Here is an 18,730-nt window from a genome sequence, read left to right as displayed (position 1 = left end):
ACCTCTTTTTTTTTTTTTTTTACACCTACTGAATGTCTAGTGTTGACATCTGTAGGACCTCTGTGTACGGGCCATATGCAGTTGTTGTGGACAACTTTGTTTTTATAATGCTTCTATAGGCTCTGTAGACCCATGTTTTCAGAAGGTGGAGAGCATGTTCACTGTACAGAAACAGTTAAGTGTAAAGGAATGCAGAGTAGGAATCCCTGGTAGATTTGGAGCAGAAATGTCCTCAGCTTGTCACAGTTTGCAAAATGTGCGCATAGACAAATACAGTTGAGCATATAGACCAGTACGCACTGGCACAAACTTCTCATACTTCCCCTTGCAACGTCTCTCAGTCCTGCTACCGATCACAGCCAAATTCACTTCCTCTTAAAATCCTTAGTTCTTCACAATAAAATGCGGGACTGCTCTTTTAAATCTCAGAATTCTGACTGTTTCTTCTGAAAAAATTTTTCTCAGAATTCTGACTTTAATCTCAGAATCCTGGAAAAAAAAAAAAAAACATGTCCCCACTCAGAATCTGATAAATTCTGAGATTTAAGTCAGAATTCTGAGAAAAAATAATGCTGAGGAAAAAGTCAGAATTCTGAGATTAATCTCAGAATTCTGACTTTTTCTCAGAATTCTGACTTTTTTCTCGGAATTCTGGAAAAGAAGGAAAAAAACAGGTGCCCACTCAGAATTCTGAGATTGAAGTCAGGATTCTGAAAAAAAAGTCAGAATTCTGAGATTAAAGTCAGAATTCTGACTTTTTCCTCAGAATTATTTTTCTCAGAAAAATCAGAATTCTGAGGTTAACTTTAATCTCAGAATTACGTGCCAACTTCTTTTTTTCCCCATTGCCCCTAATCCTCTTCTGTAAATTTCACCTTTGAACATGGATTTCAACAATTTCATTATTTCATTTGAATAAATTACCATTTTAACCTGGTTACAAACAAATAAGTTGATCAATTAAAAAACAGGCAAATGTAAAATAAAAAAAAATATTTTTAAAAACCCACATGCACTGACTACATCGATAGGCTAACAACACATAACAAATTGTGTTTGTTTATACATAATCCATATTCATATGTATCATATTGATAACAACAATGTTGATATTGATAAATAAAAACATATTACATTTATAAACTATATCAATTTCCTGCACCTGTCATAGACGTCCACATGATGTGGACCTAATTAGTCTTTTATATGTATTGTAATTACATGTATGCATGTGTGCATGTGCATATAGATATACATACCCTGTACAGCACTTTGGTATGTGAAAACCATACTTTATAAATAAATTATTATACTGACTTATTTAATTTACATATGTTATCCTCCCTGCTTGTTGTGTTGCCTGCTTTATTTTTCCCAACACTGTTTTCTGATTTTCTTGTGTTCATTTTTGGATTTTAGACATTTTGTGTCACTGCGATTCCTTTTGTCTTTGCTTTCATCATAAGCATCTAAATTTATGTACATTTTAAGTAAATACCTGAAATTGTAGTATAAAAACACTTTAAGTCATAATCCAGATATAATAAATTGTTTAGTAAAGAATATTGGCTATGTAAGTGATGTGCAGGCCATGGAAAAGTAAAGTAAACACAGCAGCTAAAGTTATTAAAAGGTATGAGGCAACTTCTGCAAAATTCACAGATGTCGACTGTCAGATATCACCGTTTAAAAATGGGAAAAATATTCAGAAATATTACATGTTTTAATTAAAATATGTTTCTCACTTTTTGGAGGCTGTGACTCGGCAGCGCTGGTGGCAGCCGTCCAGAGCTACATCAGTCATATGCCGCGTTAAAGCAGGGAGAGTGACTGTTAGTTGGCTCCCGCTGAGCCCCCCTCACCGCCGCCTTACCTCCCAGCTGTTACTGAATATGGAGTCGAGTCGCTTCCTGCCGAGAGTGAGCACGTTATTAATGAGAGCAATGCTTAAAGTGACAGAGAGCTGAAGGCGAGAAGTCGAGCTGGAAGCAGCGGGCAGATTGGTCGGACAGTTGTTCCACCACAGTGATCACCAGTTTGGCACAGACTCGTAGTTACACTTAACTTCCTCTTCCTCATCTCTTCCAGATCAGCGGACTTTATTCCTTTTCTGTTCCAGGTTTTCCCCGTGAGTATCATCTTTGCAAGTTTAAAGCTCTGTCAGATGTTCTCTACGTTATGTCAGTGACCCCTGGTTTTTCGCTAGACCTGAGAGTGGTTCACATGCCTGAAAATGTTTTTTTTTTTTTTAAGTACATTAAAGCTTTTTTTTAACAAGTGAGAATTAACTTTCCAAAAGTTTCAGGCAATTAAGATGTTTAGTTATTTATTTTTGAAATTTATTTTATTTTAGCAATTTTTCAGTTGATTTGTAATTGATGATGTGGAAAAACAAGAAAAAAGGGCAGGGAACAACTACACTTGGTAATCAGAGAAACTTTGTCTGGAAGTCTCCTAGTCAATAACACCGAGCCACCCACACTTACTTACTTAAGAGGTGGCTATACCAAATGTAGCAACTAACTTAGCATTAGCATTTTGGCCACAGCCAGGAACCAGCTAACCCTCAGTTATGCGCTAACACTAGTTGTCAGCTTCCATAAACCATATGGGTCCAACCCACAGGCACTGCTAATAAGTACTAATTAGAAACAAGCTAGTAAAATACTAGAATTTCACTCAACAAAGCGAAGTACAAATTTCTTAGATGGTCTGTTCCGAACAGAAGACCAAAATCGCAAGGCTGCTCAGTACAACCTGCCTTGAAGTTGTGCTGTTTTGATGGCTAGGCCTGGAGAGAGAAGAAGAATCAATTTGATTTGGGGTTTTTGATCATTAAAAACTGTATATAAATAAAAATTGTATTACGTTCCTAAAACAAACAGAAATCACTGCATGGCTCTGATAGGTGCTCCACAGTTGGACGGGCACTGTAACAGGATGTGTCCATTGAAACAAATCAGTTCATGGAATTTCTTCTCTCCTAGATTTTACACGATCAGCTGTAAGTGGCATTATTGCAAAGTCGAACGGTTTAGAAACCACAGCCACTCAGTGACAAAGTGGAGGACCATCTAAAGTTACAGCGCTGAGCTGTATATTGCATAAAAGTCACCAATGCACTGCATCCCAAACCTTCTCTGGCATTAACATCAGCACAAAACTGCACCCCAGGAGCTTCATGCCGAGCATGGCCGTGTAGCTCCTGTTGGTGTAATTTGTAGGTGGCCCAGTGTTTTTGTCCATATATGGATTATTGTTCAGTTGTTGATGTGTGTTATCTTTGTTTGTGCAGGACCAGAACTTCTGCGTTATCACAGTTCCAAATCTGTCCACTGAGTTCCCCCTGTTGCAGAACTTTATCAGGGTGCCGTCAATTCCCACCAGCTTGCCGCAACATGAGCTCTATATCTTTCACCGCGATGGAATCAGGTAAATCTCACAGCTCAAGTTTTGTTTGTTTCCCAAAATCACAAATGAACAACACCGATAGTGTATTTGAACCTAATGACTCTGTCACTTTTAACATTTACATTTCCTCTAATATCCACTGGTGTGGTCTTCTGCTTCAAGGTTCAACATGTTTTGCAGTCAGAGACGCTATGCTGCATACCTTCGTTGTATTGAGTGGTTATTTGTATTGATTTAAACTCATTGTATTAAATTACTGTTGCCTTCCAATCAGTTCGAAGCAGTCTGGCCAGTCTGACATCTGACAGCCACAAGACAGTTTAACTCAGAAAACTGAAGTTCACTGTATATTTTCTCTTTTTCTGACATTTTCTGCAAACCCTAGAAATGGTTGTGTGGGAAGACCCCTACTAAATCAGCAGTTTCTGAAATACTCAGACCAGGCTGTCTGACACAACAGCCATGTCACATTCAGTGACTTAACCACATTTCTTCCTCCATTATGAATCTCTTTTTGAACTTCAGAAGGTTGTCGTGATCATTTCTGCAGCCCTACATCTATCATGTTACTGCCGTGTGATTGGCTCGTTAGATACTTTGGTTAGTGTAAAGTTGAACTTCTGTACCTAATAAAGTGGCTGAGTATGTTTAGTGAAATTTGAAAAATCATCCATGTACTCCTGCAGTGCTGAGCCCAAGAGATCAACACATTCTTTAAAACAGCATCGATACAGAGCATGAACTGTTCAGTCATTTATAGTGATTATACCATGAAATCATTTATGAAGTCTCAGAGCACTATAGAAAGCATTTCCACAGACTCTTTAAGTGTTTTTTCCCCACAGGTCTTTGAGCGTGAGGCCAGCCGTGGCTCTGGACCGCTCTGCTGTCTCTGCTCTGGTGAAGGATCTGAGTCTGAATGAGTCTTTGCTGCAGGACCTGGACCGCTACTACGAGACTGGCTGTGACCAGGTCAGCCAACAAACACTGTTATTAACACACCTGCAGTCAGATTCACAAAGACAGACCTCAGCTGTGCTTTAGATCAGACAAAGACTCACACATTTAGATATATCTGCAGAAAATGAGTTTCAACTACAAGTTGAAACAACTCGTAACAAGTTCTGTTTAAATAAGACTTTGACAAAACTGGATATGAAAATCACTTTAATATCAAGGTTGTATTTTAAGCAAAGAGGAACATCTACTTCATCTCATCTGTGAAATCAAAGAAAAAATTTTGTGACTCTGAGATTAGCTTATTATGTTTGTAACTCCTGATTTTCTTCAGCCTTTGTGTAACTCTCTGAAGTAAAACTAATTAATGATGATCCTGAAGCAGTAGTATCTGCTTTCCTTTCATTAAAGATGCTCCAGTGTGTCCTCTGCTAAAGGAAGCATAAAAGCACCTTTGCTTACTGTTTAAAGAAGTCAGACAGCTCTTATTACAGCTGCCATGCAGATACTTCAGGGTCATTTCATTCATTCCAAACCTTTCTTAAACTAACTTGACTAACTTGACCGCAGTTCCAAAATTTAGGAAACATGGATGTTAGACAGGGAATGTTGGCAGATAGGAGGAAACAGGTAAGAAGAGCAAACAGGAGGTAATACAGGTGGAGGCAGGCAGGCAGAAAACTCCGCCCTGCGCACCAACACAAAAACCAAGAGTTAAAAAAACAATATCATAAAATCTGAAACACATCATGAGATAAACAAAGTCAAACAGAACTCCAAACCCAGAGACAACAACAAAGGGTTAATATAGTAAATTTAAGGCGGGTAAGACTCTTTTTGCTCCCCTTAACTTTAAAAAATGAGATGGTGATTAATTTGGACTGTCGAGTGTAACTGGAGCGGTGTGATGATTGTCTTGGAATAACGAGGAATATTGGCTCTTGTGCCAGGGAACAGATTGGTGAGAATTCAGCTGAACGGATTTTCCTCTCTGACTGACACCCCAGCTGTCACTGCCGCAGCTCCAACACTGATAATTACTTCTCAAATGAGAATGCAGCCACTTCATGTGTATTCATGGCACTGGTCTCAGCTACAAGTAAAGTGCACTCTTCTCGTGTGTAGTTCAGTGGAATCACGGAAATTTGACGTGTTTTTGTTTGGTTCACTTGTTCCTCAGGATGCCGTTCCACTGCAGGCCTTCGTCGCCCAGGCAGAAGCAGAGTTAGTTGGGATTGTCATCATCAAGGACGAGCAGGTACTAGAAGTCTGGTTTATTAGTAAAAGTGTGAAGTGTTTGACCATTTAAACCCCCATTCTGCCTGAAAGGAGTAAAAAGATTTCTAATAAAAGGTAAATGGAGTTGCCAGCGAGCTGTTTTAAACACTAGCCTGGCTTTTCACTTCTTCTCTGACTAAAGAGCTGCGCTTTATATGATTAAAGTCTGGAATTTTTTTTTCCGTTAGGAATTGTGCTGCATGTTCATTTTTATGCTCCATCGATCTGCCGCTTTTATTTGTTTTTATTTATAATTTTTAATGCTAAATGGCCAATTAGGACACATTGTGGACATGGGATACTTGCAAAAACAAAAAGCCAACCTTCAACAACAACAGTAAAAACAATTAAACAATATAAATAATTAAGAAAATATTCTATTAAATAAAATACTAATTTGAAATAAGATAAAATAAACAATAAATAAAAAGACAATGTACAAATAAAATTAATTAAAGTTATATTAATAGCTTTAATTAATTCTTAATAATGTAGCTATTATATGACATGGCATACCAATACTTCATGGTCTAATAACACAGTAATAGGCAACAAAGGCAAAAGAACTGCAATAAGCAAAATGTACAATGTAAAAGGAGAAAAACCTAAAATATTACTCCTGAAATTTGTTCCTCTGTCGTCAAGCTCACATGAATCTGTGTCTTTGTCAGGACATCGAGTACATCCGTGCTCACTACAACATCGAGAGCTTCATCTACTTTAGCCACCATGGCTACGATGAGCACGCTCAGATACTCCACTTCGTCCTCAAAACCACCGTCCAACACTTCTCCAAGAACTTCTTTAAGGAGGTTCTCCGGCAGGCTCGCAAATCCTGCCTGTACCTCCGAATCTACCCCCCCTACCACAGCCAGGAGGTGAGTGCACGGGGCTTCCAGGTCCTTGCTTAGCCCTTAACCACTGGGCCACTTCCAGCTGGGGTGCAAGGCTGCTCATTAGTGTAACAAACTAACGAGTGCACACTGTAAAAAGTGTTAAAAAAAAAAGACAAATCCATTTTACACAGATCATGTGACTATAAAACCCCAGTCTAGGTAGCAAGATAGTGCATGTACAGGTAGCCAGTAAAGGTACACAATCAGTCTAGATGAGATGTGTAAAACATAAGGCCCAGAGGCCAGATTTGGCCTGGGAGTCCGGCCCACAGGTTGGCTTTGGAAAAGGAGTGCATATAGATTTTTAAGTTTCAACTGTGTTTTCATAAGCCAGTTTTTAAAGACCACCTCCCCAGTTTCATTCATACTCTGCAGAGGAAAGTTCCTGTTTTTTTCAGTAAATGCTAAGGAAATGTCTGTTTTTTTACAGTAAGTCCACATTAACAAAAAACAAAAGAAAGATACAACATTTTGTGTAAATTAATAAAAACTTTACACTTTGAACTACTAGAACTTTTTCTCAATTTTGCACATTTACCATGTAGTTTCACAGGTTCAACCCACTTAAGATCGAAGTAGGCTATATATGACCCACGCAACATGTCCTCATCCCATCACGTAACATACCGACGCTATGTTACGGTATGTCGGTTTGTTATGCGTTCTGAGGCATGAGAGCCCTTTGGAATGAATCTATACATGTAAATGTGTTTTACGTTCTGATCATGAATCACTTTGGAAAACACTATAGTGCAAATAGTGCAAAAAAATAGTGCAAATGTACAGTAGGACATAATCATTGGCTGAGTACTCTCTGTTGTTAATGGATTTTCAAAACATTTGCCTTCCTGTTTTTATGACAGGTGGTCTAATAAATTCGTTAAGTAATTCGTTAAGTAATTCAGTTTGTATTAGTTCTGTGTTGGATTATCACTGATTACTTTGACTTAAGTCACAGAAAGTCTGAATAAAGGCAGAATTAGATTAGATCATCCCTGCAGCAGGAAGGGAAAATAAGTTGTTGAAAGCCAGGAGAATTTTTTCACAACCCCGTAAAAACATAAATAAAACCAAATGTTTTTATACTGAGTTTTATTCATTTAATGGTTTCCTCTAATTCAGCAAACTTTTATTTATGGAGAGAGCAGGTTGGATATGGAATTGTGCTCGTGGCCGTCTAACTTGATCAGAGAGACGGGTTTGTGGTCGTGTTGCGCCTGTCAGCAGGTCATTTTTTACAGCAGGCTGCCGGTCCCCGAGGTCGGGGCAGCAGGTGTCGACAGCGCTGCCAGCTCAACCTCTCCACGCCATAATAAGAAATTTCCTCAACGTGTAGAGACCTTCCACTTCCTCTGCTAATTAACTTCCACAAACAAGCACCAGATTGGGTGATCGTGATGTGAAAATGGAATAATGGCAGAAGATAAGCAGAGGGATTTAAGCTGTGCTTGGGCAGCGTGTGTCAGTGGTGTAACGCTTGTATCATCTAACTCTTCACCCGAGCTCGTTATCACCACGTAGCTTTCCAGTTGCACCCCCCCCAAAAAAAGCCCCAAACTGATTGCTGTTTAACCTCCGATGGGGTTTTCCCTTTCTGTGCTCACTGACTCCGTGCCCTCTCTCTCTGCACTCAGAATTCCTGCGTCCACCATCTGCATTATGTCCTCAACTGCGCCGTCCCTGTCTGCCCACGACGCCAGATCATCTACCCGCTGGAGGAGCTTGGCATCAACGCCCCGTCTAGGCGGCTCACAGAAGACCAGGTGGGCACAGCAGCAGGCTGACAGGAAGCCTCCTGCCAGGGAGTTTAGATGGCAGGGAGCACAGCAGGGTGCGCATGTGGCCACCAGGCGGTGCTGTTTCAAAAGAGTTCAGACAAACTGTAGGTATGCAAGAGAAACTCACTGCTGGAGGATGAAGTGCACAGTTTGATGGAATGAACGTTCATGTTTTAGAGATGCTTCTGAGCAGCTTTTTCCCCCACACCTACAACAATTTATCACATTCACTTTGAAACAAATGTTTTTAAACTACTCTACTGAGGATTAACTACAAAAGTCCTCCCACATTCATGTGCAAAAAAGCATGATGGACTAATCAGCACACCGTGTTTGGCTCAGAAGATGAGATTTAGTTTTTTAACTTTTAGGGAAATCCTTTGAGGATTTAACTGTCTCAGGCTCAAAGCTGTGTACACAAAAGAGCCAAGACTTCTCAGGTAAAACCTCACAAACACATCCAAACTGTTAAACCTCCACTCAAAATAACAGATGATCATTCAGATAACACCTAGAACCAGTGAAGATTTGTTGCACCATTCATAAAAAATGTAGTGTGTATTTCCAGTTGTGCTCCAGTTTTACAGTTTTACTGATGAGATGAAATGAAATATCAGGATACAGTAAAGACCTGAGATTGTGGCTGCAGTCGATCTTCCTACTTCTTTGTCCTAATTCACTCATTCAGATATGAAACAAACAGTGTTCAGCCCCACTGTCACCCTGAACTGGATAAGTGGAAGGAATGTATACTAAATCTTTGTACACTTACATTTGCTTGTATTGAATAGCTCATAAGACTTTATAAGTGGTCAGTTCCACATTACCCCAACATGGTTATAAGAAGCATGAATCAAGTAAACCTTTTGTTGTTGTTATAGAAACGTGGAATGAGGTCATTTCTTTTGTTTCTTGTCATTGTGAGTCCATGTAAACAAATATGCCGTGTCACAGATTGCCCTTCCAATTACTTCACTGCCTCTCAGCGTTTCCATCCATTGCTGGAATCAACCTCAGACATCCTTCGAACTGGCATATATTGATTAAATTACATCAGAGAACTGCTTAAGATCGGACATCTGTGTTGTAGTTTTCCTCCAATTCTATCTTTGTGGTTTGCTTTTTTGTGTTTTAGTGTTTGATAATGTGTTTAGAGTATTTTAGGGAAGGACAGATTGTGTCTGACTCAGTGAAAAGGGTTTAAGGTTTTGTTGAATGAGTGACACATTCTGCCGAGGACATCGATGATTTGGTTCCGAGAATGGCACTAAGGTTTTTGGTATGTTTATTGTTCCAGCATCTTCTGTGGCTTCAGTCTTATAGTCTCAGTCTTCTGTCTGTTCATGTAATCCCAGACTGACTCCATGATGTTGAGACCATGCCCTGAGGGGAGTCAGACCATCTGTCACAGGTCTGTTCTTGTAACTAAACATACAAATGAAAGGAAAACCAGCACAGAGTGTTTCAGGCAGGTGTCAGGCCATCGCTTTCCTTCAGATCAGCTTTGATGCTTTTTGAAGAGTAATACTCACCTGTTTGTGTGTCAGCTCAGCACTGATGATAATAAAAAGCTGAGGTTAATTATATGAAAGTGAGAGAAAACACTTGCATCATCTTCCACGTGCAGTGTATGCTGAGCTGTCACCTGCTGCCTGATTTCCACTATAAGTTGATTAAGTAAAGGGAAAAAGTGCAACAGAATAAAGAAAATGAAACTAACAGCCTGGGTTTTAGTACCTTGGTTTGTCGCTCTGTTTAAGGCATATTTTCTTCTGTAAATATGAAGTGCAGCTTCTTAAGATGACTTCAGTAAAAGGTGGAGAAAAGCAGGTGAAAGTAGCCTGTGTGAATAATGGCATGGTTTCAGCTGTCAACCATGTTTGGGGCTTAAAGCCTGGCTGATTGATTTTAACATCCTGCACTTCAAATATTTACCCCATGTTCAGCAGCGCTCTTTCCACCTGAGGCGTCACCATGTACACTAACATGTTCATTTCACTCCATCACCCCCCTCCCCTCCCGCCAGCCCCATGCCAGTCATGATTTCCACGCTGCCTGATAACAGCTTCGCCTCCGAGATCTTTGTCCCAGCCTCCTCCCGATGTCGGCCCCGGGATGACTAATCAAATTTAAAGCACCTGTTCCCTCTCTGTCAATACGGGATCATGTTACGCAGTGCCGTGGTCATTGTGTGCGGCAAAGGTGAGGCACCTCCAGCGCGATAAGAGCGGCTGCACCTGCTCCACCTCACATGCAGATGAGACGGGAGCTTTGTTCATCTGATTACCTCATCTGGTTAATTCCTGCAGTATTCAGACAGATGCATCTAGGCATTTAATTTTTCCAGTATATGATAACAGATGAAGGGTTTTTACATATAAAGTAAAGCTCGGTTTCAATAAATGTCGACCTACAGCAGCTGTGTGAGACATCAGCTTAAAAATCACTGTTTGTCTTATCTATTTTAAAAGTTAATAGAACAGACAGATATACATGCAAACAATAATATGAGATTTTTTTTTCTTCAGGGTAAAGGCTAGTCTAAATGAACCAGAAAACGGTCATGACATGATCTTATCTTCAAAATTAAGGCGCACATGATACCGGCTAGTCAGTGTCATCACCAAAAAGCTTTCACAGACTTTTCAGAGCCAGTGTGCTGCTCATTTCGTATTTATTTACATATTCAAACAGGATGTCCCAGTTTATATTTATAAATGTAATATAATGTAGAGAACAGTAATGCAGTCTGTTCATACTTTTTCTTAATCATCTTTCAGGTAGTAAAACGTGCTTAAATTAGCTTTAGACAACTTCTCAGGAGTAGTATGTGGGACCCATGTTGGTTTTCTTGAGTGACCGTATTTGGACCAGAGGGTGGAGTTCATCTAATTCTGACAAACTTGTTATCAGTCTGCATTCATAAACTACATGGATGTAACACACAAACGCACACCTGTCTGATAATTAGTGCAAAATAGCAAACCTGTAAAATACTGGAGTTTCACTCAGCAAAACAAGCACAGGCTCAGTTTGCAATAATATAATATAATCAGTCATAACAGCCATACCTCCATACCCATAACTCCAGTATCCAGTTCTGACAAAATTCCCACTGGGAAGTTTTTATCCATCAAACTATCCAAAACACTCTTTTTGCACCAGTTTTTAAACATGCTTTTTTAATACTGGTAAATCATTTTAACCCAGACGTCTGGGGATCGACTCACTTTGGAGCTTGCCTCATGTGGTCGTTAGTGGAACTGCAGATTATTGCATGAAATTCATTTGGTTTTTCAGCATCAGTGGTTGCTGCATGATTTAACCTAGTATTACCTGCAGTAATCACACAATATACATCACATATCGACTCCAAGGCTACTTTATCTCCAGTCAAGCAAAAAATTAAAAATAATGAGCCTGTGCATTCAAAATTAAAATAAAGACAAATTGACTTTTACTGCTTACATAAGTTCCTGAGATGAAACCCTGTTTCCGACATGCTGTACAAAGACCAAATGAAAAAAATGGAAAATACAGTTACACCCATCTATTTTGGAGCACATTTTTCAGGTTTTAACTCTCTGTACAAAAATATTCAAATAACATGAAAGTACACGCTCTCAGCTTTAATTCGAGGACCAAAATGTGGCATTAATTGTTTAGTAATCACAGACATTTTTATAAATAGTCTGTACTCAGAGGCTCGTGCAGCTGGAATAATTGCAGAATGTGGTTTGGTATTGTATTGCTAAAATTAAAATTACCCGGAGGGCTGCATACACATGGTTTAGCTTCTGCGGGATAGTTTTCCATTCACAATCATGTTACTAATTAACTTAATTAGTTGTTCCATTAAGTGTTTTTAAGCATTACACACCTCTCAACCTTTTCTGAAATATGTTGCTTCAAAACAAAAGCTTGGTGTATATACTAAATTACCAAACACAATTCAAAATCAAACCTGCAAAGTTTAATTTTTTGTGATTTTTTGATGCTTCAAATTTTTCAGTGTGTGGCTTATTTATCATATAAAATAACCAAGGCTTCTTACGTTTTCCTCCTACAGTCAAACCTGTGCCAAAACACCTCCGTGTATGTGACAGATGTTGGGCTCACATGCCCTCGTGGAAATTTATTTAAATATCACACAAAGGTTAATTCCACCCATGCCCCCCCCCCCCCCCCCCCCCCACACACACACACACGCGCGCGCACACGCACACACACTTTTTTCTTTTACTTTTTTTTTTTTCTCAGTGTTGTTTTCATTCAATAAGGTGCATTGTGGGGCCAATCTGTTTAATTATAGAAAATGAAGGCAACATTAGCTGCCTCAGATCACAGTGAGAGGAGGCGAGAGAGACGATTGGCCTTGGAGAATTGGGAAATTGGAACGGCGTGTTCGACCAATTCCTGTGGGACGCTTTTGTGATTGTTGGAGAAAAGGGTTCCTTAACTCTCAGGTCACACATTTGATCCCTTCCCATCCCAGCGGGCTTTCCGTTTTGGCTAAAATTAAATGTGCTTTGCACGAAATGTTATTCATGCTACTTGTAATTATACGCTTATGCAGGGAGGCAGGACTCTGTATATTTTGGCAGATTGCGTGTCAGCTCATTAAAATTCTTCTTCCCTTGAAAAAAGATGTATAAAAAGTTCATATGCTGTTGGAAATTTGCAGCATTTAATGTAATTTCCTTTTTCCTTTTACGCAAGAAAATCCCTTTGCTTTGAGCCAGGGGCGGAGCGTGGGGGTGGCTTACGGGGCTTAAGCCCGGGTTGTTTTGTCAGAAGCCCGGGGTATTTTGGAGTGTAATTTTTTCATAGTTAGATGCCTGGCTGACAACTGTATAAAACAAAAAGTACACACAATATTCGAAGCACATAGTGCACACTGTGGGAATTTACGACTGTGCGTGAATCCCCCCCTGATATTGGTATGATCCAAGCTCAGGCACTAAGCGACTGAGCGAGGGGGCGGGGCAGCTGCTGCCCGTGAGTGCGCTGTTGGAGAAACGGAGCCAGCCATACTAAGGAGAGCTTAAGTTTGACCAGGTACCAAAGCAAATCATTCGTACTGTACAAATAATGTAAATATGACGGTGCATCACGAAAGATTGATATGAAACTGATCACTTGACCAATATTACGTTACTTGCTCTTCAAGTGAATCAACAAATGGCAAAATGAAAAGCCGAACAAATGCTATTTTTTTAGAGAGTCTTAGCTTACGTGTGTTTATTTCATATTTTCAGTTCTTACCCTCTCCGACTAAATCGGTTTCAGTTATGTACTGAAACATAAGAATGGACATTCGAGGGTTCTTTCAAAGAAAAAACTCAGGTAAATGTTATTTTATATATTATGCTTTGTATGTTGTTCAGTATATTTCTATGCAAAACAAGAGGGATTTCAGTACACAGCAGGATAGTCACATTTGTAACCAGATATTTACATACACTTTAGGGAGAAAACATAAAACATTTTTACTGTACAACATCAATTTAGAGTAAATTTTTGTTTTAGATAAATATTGAAATATATTTTGAATTAGTTAAATTTCAGAATAAAGAGAGACAGAGCTATTTTTATCACTTTCATCAAATTTAGGAGTACATGTACACTAAATTTATTGTTAATTAATAAGAAAACTCCAGACGATTCCATTCTGAGCTGAAGAAGCTTCTGATAGGTTAGTAGAGTCCATGTGAGTAAATTGGTGGCACAGCTGTGGATGCATATAAGGCAAAACACAGAGCCTGTTTCTTTGACATGGGAAAATCAAGAGATGTCAACCAAAACACCAGGAAAAGAACTGTGGAGCTCCATAAATGTGGCTCAAGTTTGAATACAATTTGGTGCCATTTGCAATTAAGAAATACAGATAGTTTCTCTCTTTACTCTTAAAGTTAACAAATATGTTTTTATATTTATCAATCTAAAAAAATAAACATTTAGTCTGATTTGATGTTACAATTAAAAAAGTGTTTTTATCTGAAGAGTAAATATCTGGTTTCAACTGTATATTTGATGATTGTCAGCACAAAGAGGGAGAGAGAGGAGAACGAGGACAGAACAGATGAACAAGAGCAGGTGAGACACACATGTTAGTCAAATGGTTGTTTACCAAAAGTATCACCGTATCATAGGTCCTCATGTATCTCGTACCTAGTGTTTCTTTTTAGGTTTGTTATTTTTCAAATTCTGTATTTATTAAGTTCTGCAGGCTTGTTTGCACAACAAGGCTAAATAATTATATAAACTTTTCTCAATCTAAATAGTGGACTTTGGTAGAATTAAAAAATAAGTGTAGTGCAGGTCTATGATGATTTTTAGTGCTATCATCTAGTTCTGATTCTGGTTCTGTCTTGGTTAAGTCCTCAGTAGTCCTGATTTTGAACTGTTGTAGTCCTGTTTTAATTCCGGATCAGTTCTGGGTCTGGTTGAATTGGGGTTTAGTCCTCGTGTCTTGATACAGCCCTGACCTTGTTCTGCCTTGCTGCTTAATTAAAAAACTAGTTTAAGGTGTCCTGCACATGTGATATATATTTTTCCCTATATGAAGTCATTCTTTTTTGAACAGAGCCTATTAATCTTTTAGTCATTTCTACACCCCCCCCCCCCCCCCCCCAAAAAAAAAAAAAAAAAAAAAAATCCCACATGCATACTACTCTTTGGGCTAAGCCCCGGGTGTTTCAAATGTCTGGCTCCGCCTCTGCTTTGAGCCGTTTCTGCTCAAACGCTTGTGAACTTTTTTGAAAACTGGTGAAAAGCATGATTGATGGCGTGTCCATTAAGTTTCACACAGCGCAGACGTTTAGGGCCTAAGATTCAGCACGAGTCGCGCTTGAATGTCACAGAGTATAAAGAGAAAAGCTGAAAGCTTGCAGGCTGATGAGGTACCCCGATGAAATCTGCTGAGCTGTGAATGGGAGAAATTGGACAGGTCATTATGTAATAATAAGTACATTTGCTGCATTTATTTAATTTCCTGAAAATGGTGTCAGTCGTTCTGGGAGTGATGTGTCGCCTCCAGATGGGGGTAAACGTGACAGACCGTCTCCTCTCTTTGTTTCTCTTAGGCACCGTTTGCTCTCAGCCTCGTCAGCAGAAAGTTGACCATGGAGCCAAAGGTCACCATTAATACCCGGATTGTGCTGGTGGGAGCTTCGGACACAGGTTTAGCTTTCCTCGAGGTGCTTTGTTCCTGGTGAGTCTGCCTCTGAACTAACTCCAGGATTGATTGCGGCTGTACTTTCTAAATTTGTGGCAGGAGTGACAGCGTTTTTCCTATTTCACTCTGATCCGATTAGCTGTTTGGTGTCCCGGGGCAAAAATTTGCTCAAGCCCTTATTAAGCCTCTCACAGAAACCTCTCACCATCTGTGCATTGTGTATGTACCTTATCATCTCCAAGTCCCCATCAAGCACAGAGCACACAGCTCTGCTGCACACGGCACACAGCTTCATTAGCTGCTCAGAATCTCACCTATACACTCAAAGTGCTCCCAAGAGTTTCTGTCTGTCGGGTAGTTTGTGGTGAACAGGCGGATGTAAATGTGCCACGTACAAGTGTAGCCCGATGTATACAATATTGTTCCTTTGTGCCATAGTGCCACTGTTGCCACCAACATATGACATATTCCTTCATGAATCATTATAGTCATATTCAATCTGACCATACACACCAGCCGGTTGCCCCAAATACTCACAGGATCAAATATAGATTAATCCACTTCTAAAAGTAGTTCCTGATAAATTTATCATGTTTACTCATGTTTAATAAAAATTGATTGAACTTTTAAAGTTGCTCTTATGGCATTGATTAAACTGATAAAATTAATTTGTGTTTAAGATTACATATTCAAAATAGGTCGCAGTGGATGTCTCCATATATGTCTAATAATGAAAGTCTGTGTAAATGGCACTCAGAATCATCAAGTGGCGCAACCTGTAGTACAAACACTTAAACATGCACCTCATGTTTCTGAATCAGTAACTGTCTGCAGACAATGATGTCTGCTATAAGCACAAACAGGTCACACTGCATGTGGCAAAGAAGAAGAACACGGTGAGGATGCAGGTGCTGTAATAGAGATCTGGCAGATGTTAGAATGAAATGTGTTTAGGTGCCCGAGTAGCCCAGAGCCTCTCACTCGAGCTTCTGTTTCATTTCTTTATCGCCTTTCATGCCAGGAATCCAAACCTCTGGAAATGTCACTTGACTTCAGCTCAGGCGTCTTCTGTTTGCCTCTGTCCTCGCTCCCTGAGATTAACTGCTCCAGCAAATAATAAGAAGCAGAGGGCTGCTGATTCAGAGCCAGCTGATAGCTGCCAGGCAACCAGGGTTGTTGTTTTGAGAGAGCGAGATCTCTCAGCGCTCATAGGGCTGGTGAGGCTGGCACTGCGGCGGTGCCGGGGTAGGCGCACGCAGCTGTCTGAGGCCTGGCATTCAGCGGGGCCAGAGCCGGCCCCCTTTAATTTGCCACTCCACTGTTTCCCCCATCAGGATCTGCTGCAGCGATCTGTGTTTGCTGTCACTAATGAGTTGACTAATGAGGCAGTTAGTGTCTACTGGACTAATGGTGAGGCGGCAACACATTTAGAGGGTGAAAGATGGGTCAGTTTCGGCCTGCGAGGGGCCCCCCTTATCAGCCTTGCCCAAATGTCCACCCCCCTCCACACCAACACAGATTTCCTTGTGCTCATTGAGTCCACCCCCCCCCCCCCCCCCCCCCCCTCTCCATTACTGGCTGGGACGGGGTCAGGCAGATAAAGAGCTCTGCAGCGGCTCAGCCCTTTGCTCACCGCAGTCAGACTGCAGGGTCACCACAGCTGTCTGTCACCGGCAGATAACAGAGCAAATCCAGAGCTGCTGATTTTGTCGCATCCAGACGCCAATAATGGGCCATAATGCCTCGGCGCTGCAACAAAAAATCCATCTTCTGGCACGGATTGACAAGAAAGTTTGACTGTGGTCGCTGTCAGATTGTTGCTGTGTTATTGTGTTGTTGTTATTATTCGCATGTTCATGTCAGAAAGCAACGCTTAAACCAATGCTGACACAAAGCACGGAGGCATTTTTATCTGATCCAGCTATAAATATTGTTTGCTGGGAAATGTGTTTATTATGCTAATATCTACAGGTCAGTAATGTAGAACTTTTAAAGGAAAAAAAAGTTACTTTAGGTGATTCGTCAAATCATTTATATTTTTACCTTTTTGTTTGTTTGTTTTTTTTTCTTCAGTAGATGGAAGGTCTCTCAGCTTGCTAGTTATCACATTCCAAGTTAAAGTTATAGCAGTAACTTTATACCCAAGCCTCAATAACACAATCATTTTTTATATGCCTAAATGCTTCCTAGCCTAACATTCACATTTTAATCAACATGTCAGGACTAACTCATAGTTCAATATCTTTGGCATGCAAACAGGAGCAGCCAGGGATCAAACCACCAACCTTCTGATTTGTAGATGACCTCTTCTACTTTATCATACTATTACCTGCTCATTAGTGTAAGTAATGTGCTGGAGGTTGAACGCCTGCTAGCAGCTAACTGCCAGTGACAGAGCGACTTGCTGGTCTTGTGAGGATGCTGATTCATAAAAACTGGAATTTTGCTTATTTCACTAATTTTTCCACCCCCATAGATTGGCATTTGAGTACCACCCACTAAGATGGAGCAGCAAGGTTTATGACTAATACTGCAGTCAGCCTACAGGTGTGATTTGAGACCAACTTTACAAAATGTGCAGTATAATGAGTCATTTAATGAAAGCATTATATAAAAACCAGCAACTTTTGGCTCACATCAAAGTGCTAAGCAGATTTTCATTCAGCTGACCAGGTGGTGTCTTTGGAATCAGCTTCTGTTTATCATCTCCGTGGAGCTGTGGTGCAGGATATTTAATAGTACCTGTAATATTTTACAGGTAAAATAAGCACCCAGGAAAGTCTGTTTTTGGTTATTTGGCTGTAGTTGTAGTCCTGTAACAATCCTGTATACCAGATATAACCTTAAAGTACCTCTTCAATATGAGGAACCAAGCACAGCCATCGTGTGTTTACCACATGCCTCACTGCATGTATCTACTGCTATAACTGCTCACTAATATGAAACAACAGCCTTCCCATGTACAATCGGTTTAGCAGCATTTTGGTGTCTGGTGTTGTCAATGTGCGCCGCTGGGCGTTAATTTAGCAGGAAGCACAGATAAGAACAGAGCAGGAGGTGATCAGAGTGTCAGGGTGATAAGGCTGGACGCTGCGAGGTACACACACACACTTTGCTATTCACTGAGCGTAGGAGCTGGAACTGCTGTTATCAGCTGTGTAATGTCCTGTCGGCCACAACAAAGGAGGCCATTTGCATCACAAGAGATGGTTTATACTGTCAACAGTAAACTC

At 40.2% G+C, this 18,730-nt stretch overlaps 1 protein-coding gene across 2 annotated transcripts in view; it reads left to right on the top strand.

Moving 5' to 3' along the window:
- Nucleotides 1–18,730, top strand: part of cfap61 (cilia and flagella associated protein 61) — a 52,766-nt gene that overhangs the window by 6,937 nt on the left and 27,099 nt on the right. For both annotated transcript variants that reach the window (XM_080882111.1, XM_080882110.1), the window contains exons 9-15: nt 2,089–2,128; nt 3,296–3,432; nt 4,257–4,383; nt 5,549–5,626; nt 6,318–6,524; nt 8,177–8,305; nt 15,406–15,533. In XM_080882111.1, the coding sequence (XP_080738237.1) occupies nt 2,089–2,128; nt 3,296–3,432; nt 4,257–4,383; nt 5,549–5,626; nt 6,318–6,524; nt 8,177–8,305; nt 15,406–15,533 (846 nt within the window). The remainder of the gene's footprint in view (nt 1–2,088; nt 2,129–3,295; nt 3,433–4,256; nt 4,384–5,548; nt 5,627–6,317; nt 6,525–8,176; nt 8,306–15,405; nt 15,534–18,730) is intronic.

The sequence above is a fragment of the Rhamphochromis sp. 'chilingali' genome (assembly GCF_963969265.1).
Source record: "Rhamphochromis sp. 'chilingali' genome assembly, chromosome: 5".
NCBI classification, from domain to species: Eukaryota; Metazoa; Chordata; class Actinopteri; order Cichliformes; family Cichlidae; genus Rhamphochromis; species Rhamphochromis sp. 'chilingali'.
The sequence above is the reverse complement of the archived record's forward strand: the minus strand, read 5'-3'. Positions and strand labels throughout refer to the sequence as shown.